We start from the raw sequence: 8,132 nt of genomic DNA, 5'->3' as shown, positions 1-8,132 counted from the left end.
GGCCTCACGAGGGTGAAACCAAATAAATGTTGAATCGTCTCATGGTATTATGAAATCCTGCATACACGACAAATTGATGAATGACTATTTCAGAATTTCTTACGCGACAATTTTAGTCCAGATTTGAGCAAGGATCACGGAAGTTGACACACAAGATTTACATTCGTGGGCCACATCTGGTTTGACACCCGAAGCAGTTGATTAGATAAAAGGTCAAAAATGCTAAATGTATAAATTGTTCATTTTAATCATGTTTTTTCTTTTTATTATTTACAATTTTATTCCCAATGAATCAATAAATGAGAAAATATATTGTAAATAATAAATTTTAGAAGAAAAAAAAAGATGGCAAAATCAATGCTACAAAGTAGGACATCTGATTATGTAAATGCTTGGTGGGCATGATTAAAGAATACTTTACCCCCAATTATCACAAATAACTGGCATCACGAACAAAGCATTTGTTGCATAAGAACAAATTGAGGAAATAAGTGCGCCTGCCTCTGTTAATAAAGTTAATATTTTACGATTGCACATGTTCTTTTAATGAAGTATCCCTGATTGCGCAATTCGGGTCGGGCTTTGAAGGCCAAAATATTTGCTTGTGTCTCTGCTGTCGTCGGGACCTTTTTTGTTTTTTTGTTTTATTTTACATGCCAACAGAAGGCATTGCTTGCAAAACAAATGAGGACATTGAGGGAACATCATGTACATGTTTGCACAAGACGACGCTAATCCAAGTGAACTGGAGGTGGAAAATCAACTGAGAATTCTAATGGTGCTTCATATGGTACATAGGGCTGGGTTTAAAAAAATCGAATAATCTATTGAATTGATTTTCCAATTTAAGCCCGATATCGATTCATAAAATCATTAATCAATTATTAAAAAAAAAAAATCCCCATCACAATAATAAAATCTAATTTTAAAGGCTTTTTCTTTACCACCTTACTGTTTTCTTGAAATTTATTGTTCACGTGAATTTCAAAGTATTTTCTTACATTATTAAAATACCTCATTATTGCACTTTAAGACCATTCAGAATCTTTATTTACAATTATTGAATTATTTAATCACATTGATGCCAAATTTAAGTTGGAATTTGTTTGTGGAGTTTTTAATCATGCCCTTGATCTTTAAGAATTGATGTTCCATAATTAATATCGATTGAATTGAAGCAGATTAAATTGGGAAAAATCGAATCAAAGTGAACCCTTGTGAATCGAAATCAAATCGATTGAGGAAATTAGAATCGATACCCAGCCCAAACAGTATATGTCACGGCCTCTAATAGCGATTGCCACATCGTGCCCCCCCGTGACTGGGCGACATCCCCATCAGGGTTTTATGCCGCCCATTCCGATACCGATCAGCCGGTGCCGATACTGACACCGATCACATGCATTTTAGCTGCACATTTGTTAATTTTACAGCTACTTTACGAACAAATGTTTCAACAATCGATGAATCTGTCAATTATTTTTCAATTAAATGATGAATCTGATGAAAAAAAACATTCCATCCAAATTTCCATCCTTTATTAAACAAAAATATTACATTCATATTGGTGCAGGTTTTTCTGGCCTTTTCCTATTCTTCTCATTTCTAGTTTGTGATCGTACAAAAACGGCCACAAGAAGGGTAGCCGATACCGATACCTTGAAATGAGACCAGATATCGGCACAGCCCATCCCTCGTGTGATGTGTTGTGAGTGACATTTCTTATTTAAGGTCGACAAGTGACAGCTTTTTGTCTACAGCTCTTGTTTCTTACGCGCCACAATAAGTTATCAAACGTGACGGTTTTGTATAAATGCTTTTAATATTTCAAGACATGTTAAGGTCGGTACGTGTGGCAGACACAATGGGGTGAAAGTTCACTTGGGGATCTCAACTAAAGCCACTTTGTGGAATATTGTTGCCGTTGTTGTCCTTCAAGCCGTTTAGTCTCTTTTCATTTCAGCAGTTGCGATGGTTTGTAGCCAGGTGAGTTCTTGCCGTTTACTGCTTACTGGTAAGCAAGTGATAGATCTGATCCTGTAGGATGCTGTTGTAGGTGCTCAAAATGGTGGTGGTTTCCGTGTAAAGATTCCTGCAGAAACAATGGAAGGTTTGTCATTAAAATATATATATATAAATCCCCTTTTGGAGCATTTTGAAAGCGGCATTCCATTACTTGGCTTTCTCCTCCAGCTTGAAGCCCTTGACGGTCTCCACGTAATCGGAGACGGTGTTGACCGCGCCGCTGTAGTAAGACTTGACTGTGTTGCACAATTTGGTGAGGGGACCTTCTTCGTCCTTGGCCTGCCTCGGCATTCGGAAGCTTTCGGCACCTGCGTGACGCCAGGACACGAACTCTTTAGAGATTTGTTGTCGTCGCTGTGTTTTCAATACACCAAATGTGCGGTCGGATGCTCTCGTCATATCAGTTGTTGACCGTTTTGCTTTTTCTCTTTTTTTATTGTTTTGTTTTTGCGACGCCGTCTCCCTGATGTCTTTTTGTTAGGGATGTAAAGATATCCAAACATCACGAATGCGGTATTAGCACGGTGTTGTGGAGAAGGTTGGCGATATGAGGGGGAAAAAAAGGTCACAATAGTATAAAAAAAATAAATAAATGAGCTCATACAAAAAAATAAAAGAATATTGGTGGCTTATATGACCACCAACAATCTCTAATAACACTTAATATTGAGGCACTTACTTGCTAATGCACGCACACATTTAGCATATTACGTTCCACTTCATCGGACCATTAGCGTCTATTTTACACATACAAGGGCCAAAACATGCCTTGTGAAAATTAAATTGCACAAAAAAAAAAAGTAGCCACCAGAAGGTGCTAGACCTGCACAAATGGAAGTCAGCCTGACTTTTTTTAACAGACGTGCTGCTTTTATAATATTGTGACATGACGACGATATTGTGGCAGTTTTAATATTGTGACATTACGATATTGCTGTTTTTTATTTTTACATCCCTGCGTTTTGTTACGAAAAAAAGCACCTAAAATACTTTAAGTCTTGATTCCTGCTCCGTTATGCAAATCTGAAATCTTCACATAAATAAAAGTAAGCCGGGGGGTTATTACAGCAATAGTCCTATTTTTTTCAACACAAAAATGAATCGAAATTCAAATACAAATTCAATTTATATATTTCTCAATTACAAAATTGGCATAACTGTAAAAAATATATATATTAGGGCTGTCACTATTGATTATTTTTGGAAAGATGAATCGATTATTCCATCGAGTAATCGGATAACATTTTATTTCGCATTTAAAGTACATTATGAAACAATTTTTTCCCCCTTCTAATTACTGTTTATTAACCAATTTTTGTTTGGCCTGAAGTATTTATAGTAACAAAACGTCAATTCAGCAATACCAAGAGGAATTGATGTTGTACTCGCCGACCTTTTTGAAACAAATTCAGTCACTGGTAGGTCATTGTTTTCCAAAGTAAATGTTTGCAAATGTCTTATTTTGATTAGATGCAAAAGATAATCAGTCGACTCTGATGAAAGACTGCAGAAATCAGAGATGAATTGCTGGTGAGAGACGGAAATTGAAGGAATGTGACATTTTTTACGTCGGGTTGGTGAAGCCTTCGCTGATTAGATTGGCTAACTTTAGGCAGGACTGATAAGCCAATCAGAGGCAGAGTAGGGCGTATAGTAGCTGGACTGGTAGTTGATTTGAAAGTGGGTTCAAATGCAAGAATATATTTTTAAGATTTGTCCTAAAACAATATTGAAGTCTAATAGTGACTGTTATTCACTATTTTTGTTGATTGTTCACTAAATGTTTGATAACATTTATATTTGTCTCAATATTTGATATGAATTTAGGCCGCTTGTTACCAGTAATAACTACAAAAACTGTTCTTAATCAAGGCATGATCATTTTATTATTGTAAACGAGTACAAATGGCAGATTTTGCTTTTGCGTTTCCAAAACAGAGCTTTTATCTGGACTAGTAAAAAAAAAATTGGATTATAGCAAACTACAACTAATATAATATGACAACTTCTCTTTCCCTCTAGATTTTTTTGAAAATCATAAATTTATGTCTTTATGCTCAAAAATAGGCAACTCTATTTCCGCTATTATTATTGTTGTTGTTGTTGCTAATTGTGTTAACAAAACATTTCCTTTACGGCTTAAACAAATAAATAAAAGGTTTATTGTGGGGGCCTTCCTGTTTTCCCCTTAGTTCCTAGTATAGAGAAATATTGTTGCAAAATCCAATTTCAAGTTGATCGTCCATCTTGGAGGTGGCCTGCTTTATCTTTCATTTTATGGCGAAAAGAGTTTTCCACTTACTGACAGCAAGGAGTGCAAGCAGCACAGCAACAACCAACAGCTTGTTCATGATGGTGGATCTGCAAATGACACAGGAAGCATTTATCCATCCTGTCCACTAGGGTGCGACATTGCCTGCCTCTAGACAAGAATCTTTTTCAGGTAATGACTTGTATTTTTACTCCCAGGCCTTTGGCCCGCCCGCAATTCACTCAAATAAATGTAAAGAGTACTCACTGTATTCCCCTCCGGAAGTGTGATGAGGAAAAAAACGGATCGGCTCCTCGGCCGCCCTCCTCCGTTTATATAGCGGCGGCGACTTGTTGACTTGTCGCTCCGGGAGCCAAAGTGCAACTCCGGGGGGGAGATAAACCTGCGTTGTTGTCGTCCCCCCTCCCCTGCAGTTTGCGAGTCCGCGCTGCGTGGCATTGCGTGTTGATGGAACATACTATCTTGTGCGAATACGTGGACGAGGGGGGAGGAGCAATGACGGGCTGTTTGGAACGTCGTCATCACATTGTTGGCGATTATCTCGTTACGTGCGGCGCGGTGGACATCGCACTTCTGGTTGACTTCGTACCAACGAGTTCCGTAATGTCTTGGCCTGCTCCCGAAATTTCTTCTCATAACTTTGACTTAAATGCCGTGGTGCGTTCATGGCGCGGCATGACGTGTCCCGTGAGGTTGGACCCGGCGAACAATTGGTTAGCCAAAATAAAATCTCAATTTTTACAGACATTCAAGACAATTACGATTTTTATCGATTTTTATCATTCTCGTTTATTCAAAAATAATTCCTGTGCAAAATGTTCAGACAACAATAATGTATACTGGTTTAAAATGAGTTTTGACATCAACTTAACATTCATAGTTTTTTTCTTAAATGCCACAATTAAGTAGTTGATAGCTCTTGTAAACATGTCTTGTAAAGCACCCATCCAGCATTCTGCCACAAAAACATTTGACAACATAACAACAACAGCTTTTAACAATCCAAAAGACAAAAATTCCATTTCACGATTTAGAAAATTTTCAACGATTCGATTTTTTAAAATGTCGATGTATCGAATGAATTCGATTTATTGCCCCGCGTGGCTGAAGCCAGAGGGAAGCCATTTTACGTTGCCACTGTGACTGACATTTTCTGTTGTTGCTTCACTGAGAGCAATCATTGTTGAGAAAGTTCATTTACTGTGTGAACTCGTTCAAAATTGAGCTCACAATTTTTTCAAAAGAACCAGTTTCAGTTCATACCCACTGAGCAAGTCGTCGTAATGGGAATACGTAGAAAAGACGTCACATTTGGGTGCAGATTGCGATGTCAGATGACGTCATTTCGTCAACGCCATTTCGACGTAGATTAGTGACAAATATAAAACGTCTGTGCAAAATGGAAATCGGTTTCAAAACGGGTCATGTGGACTTCCTTTTGGCACACTTCCAAATTATAGGCCTATACTCATCTTTTAAAATGACTGAAATAAAGGTGTGAAGTCATGCATGAAAATGCTCAATAACAAAATAAAAATATAGCATATTAATCCAGTTTGTTACAATTGGTTTATTGTTTTAAAGCCATACGTGTGCTTTGCTACGTGTCCATCGGATGGTTCGACCCAGATGAATGGCACCAAGCCCCCTCCACTTCTTTGCCCTCCTCCTCCCACATTGCTTTAGCATACATCTGGAAAAAGGAGAACATATGATGAGGTCAATAATTACTTGACCAAAGTATCTAACATGTAAACAGCGGCAACGAACACCGACCGGTAGCGTCGGTGCGTGGCTAGCTATAGGTCCTAGCACACCTAGCATAGCGCCCAGTCTAAACGTGAACCATTTTTCAGCCGCATGGCAAAAAATAAAAAATAACGGAGCTCAGCAGGTCCTCCTGCTATTGATAATGCTAGTGACAGATCACAATGCAGCATTGAAACAAAAAGTATAAATGTGGCTAAAAATAAAAGGGCTAACTTACCTTGAGCAGATCAGCAGGACCACTTCCTGAATGCACATATGCGAGAGTCTAGAGGGGTGGAGCCTATATATATATATATATTTATATATATATATATATATATATATTTATATATATATATATTTATTTATATATATATATATATATTAATTTATATATATTTATTTATTTATATATATATATATATTTATTTATTTATATATATATATATATATATATATTTATTTATATATATATATATATTTATTTATTTATATATATATTTATTTATTTATATATATATATATATATATTTATTTATATATATATATATATATTTATTTATTTATGTATATATATATATATTTATTTATGTATATATATATATTTATTTATATATATATATTTATTTATATATATATATATATATTTATATATATATATATATTTTTTTTTAATTTATATATATATATATATATATTTATTTATATATATATATATATATATATATATATATATATATATATATATATATATATATATACAACACATATGCATCGAAACGTAAACTTTCTAGTCCAAAAAAATAACAATAAAATACAAATTCGTATATCATTTTTTATTACCTAAAAAAAATCCAAACACACAAATAAATGCAGCATATGTGATACTTTTATTGTGCTCATGTACAAAGTACAAACATGGTGAGTATGGGACGTCATATCAACGTCCATATTGAGGTCATGGTTAGTCGTCATATGTTAATCTATTTTGGCATCCATATGGACGTAGAAATACGGTCCACGACCGGCCGACGCGATACGGACGCGATACGGACGTGATCTGGAGGTCCATTGGACGTCGGATGTTTAGTGGGTCGTTCATCATTGACCTTTTTCAAACTAAGCTCATCGTTACAGAGTGATATTTACGGAGTTTTTGACCAGTTTGTTAAAAACAAAAACAAGTTACTCAAGTATTGAGGAACAAACTCGACTCTACAAACTTGAGGATGGCAGACAGCCCACTCTATCACCTGAGCCATGCCACTCTTGCTCTCTGCCACTACACTGCTTTGCTGGTGTGTCCAAAATGAGATTAAAAACGTTCTCTTGGAAGTACGAGCAGTCCGCATGACTATATATATATATAATACATAATAACAGACAGCAGGAGCGGCATGGCTCAGGTGAACCTGGAGGTTGTGGGTTTGCTCCTCAACCCTTGAGTAGCCCTTAATATTACATAAACGTAATATATATAAAATATACTCAAAACTATCATAGCCTCATGCATTTGTCCCTGCATGTTGGGATAAACTATTCTTTTTGTCAAGTGCAAAATGACTTTATAAATTTAATGTGAAATCCAAGCCTCTTATGTTTTCATTCTTCACATTCAAGCATTAGCATGACATTGCCTTTAGCTCTTTATTATATTTATCTTGTCATTTTCACAAGTCTTGGAACTTAGTGGACTAATCTGGGACTGTATTTTGTGCTGTACGCTAAAATAATAGCAATAAAAAACGTTTTTTAAATAAATGCCGGCTGTTCCTACATTTGTTGGCCTCTTGGGGGCAGTGTGGTGCTGTACATGCATTGACTACACACTCAATGAGATAGAAAGTTGCATTTGAGCTCTATTAGTGTAGCTCGTTTGTCACACATTGGGAAAATGTGTGTTTCTTCATCGTGTGTCTATGTTTCCACAGCATTTGTATTATTTGAAGGAATATATTTTCCAAAGTCGATGCTAATTTTCAGTTAGCGTTTGAATGGGGATTCTTCTTTGACTTTAGCATTAGCGCTAGCGATGTTACATAGACATAGCATGTTTTGTATTGTGTGTTTAATTCCACAGTCTAGC

The 8,132-nt window shown here is 36.0% G+C and overlaps 1 protein-coding gene across 1 annotated transcript; it reads right to left on the bottom strand.

The window, feature by feature from the left end:
• Positions 1–1,516: 1,516 nt before the first annotated feature.
• apoc2 (apolipoprotein C-II) lies at positions 1,517–4,651 on the bottom strand. Its single transcript, XM_086079511.1, has 4 exons — positions 4,544–4,651; positions 4,328–4,386; positions 2,177–2,333; positions 1,517–2,092 (listed from the first exon to the last, which is right to left on the bottom strand). The coding sequence occupies exons 2-4, from the start codon at positions 4,374–4,376 to the stop codon at positions 2,002–2,004; spliced, it is 297 nt and encodes a 98-aa protein (XP_085935637.1). The 5' UTR covers positions 4,377–4,386; positions 4,544–4,651; the 3' UTR covers positions 1,517–2,001.
• Positions 4,652–8,132: the final 3,481 nt, after the last annotated feature.

Source organism: Leptonotus elevatus, chromosome 6, assembly GCF_054856555.1.
Source record: "Leptonotus elevatus isolate MCC_2025b chromosome 6, RoL_Lele_1.0, whole genome shotgun sequence".
NCBI lineage: Eukaryota > Metazoa > Chordata > Actinopteri > Syngnathiformes > Syngnathidae > Leptonotus > Leptonotus elevatus.
The sequence above is the reverse complement of the archived record's forward strand: the minus strand, read 5'-3'. Positions and strand labels throughout refer to the sequence as shown.

Bases quoted from the DNA above. Each gene is read 5' to 3' on its own strand.
- apoc2 (XM_086079511.1), bottom strand. From the start codon at position 4,376: ATGAACAAGCTGTTGGTTGTTGCTGTGCTGCTTGCACTCCTTGCTGTC. The intron at 2,334-4,327 runs GTAAGTGGAAAA...GGCGTCACGCAG, and splicing joins GCTTGCACTCCTTGCTGTCA to GTGCCGAAAGCTTCCGAATG. The intron at 2,093-2,176 runs GTAATGGAATGC...TTGTTTCTGCAG, and splicing joins AAGCTGGAGGAGAAAGCCAA to GAATCTTTACACGGAAACCA.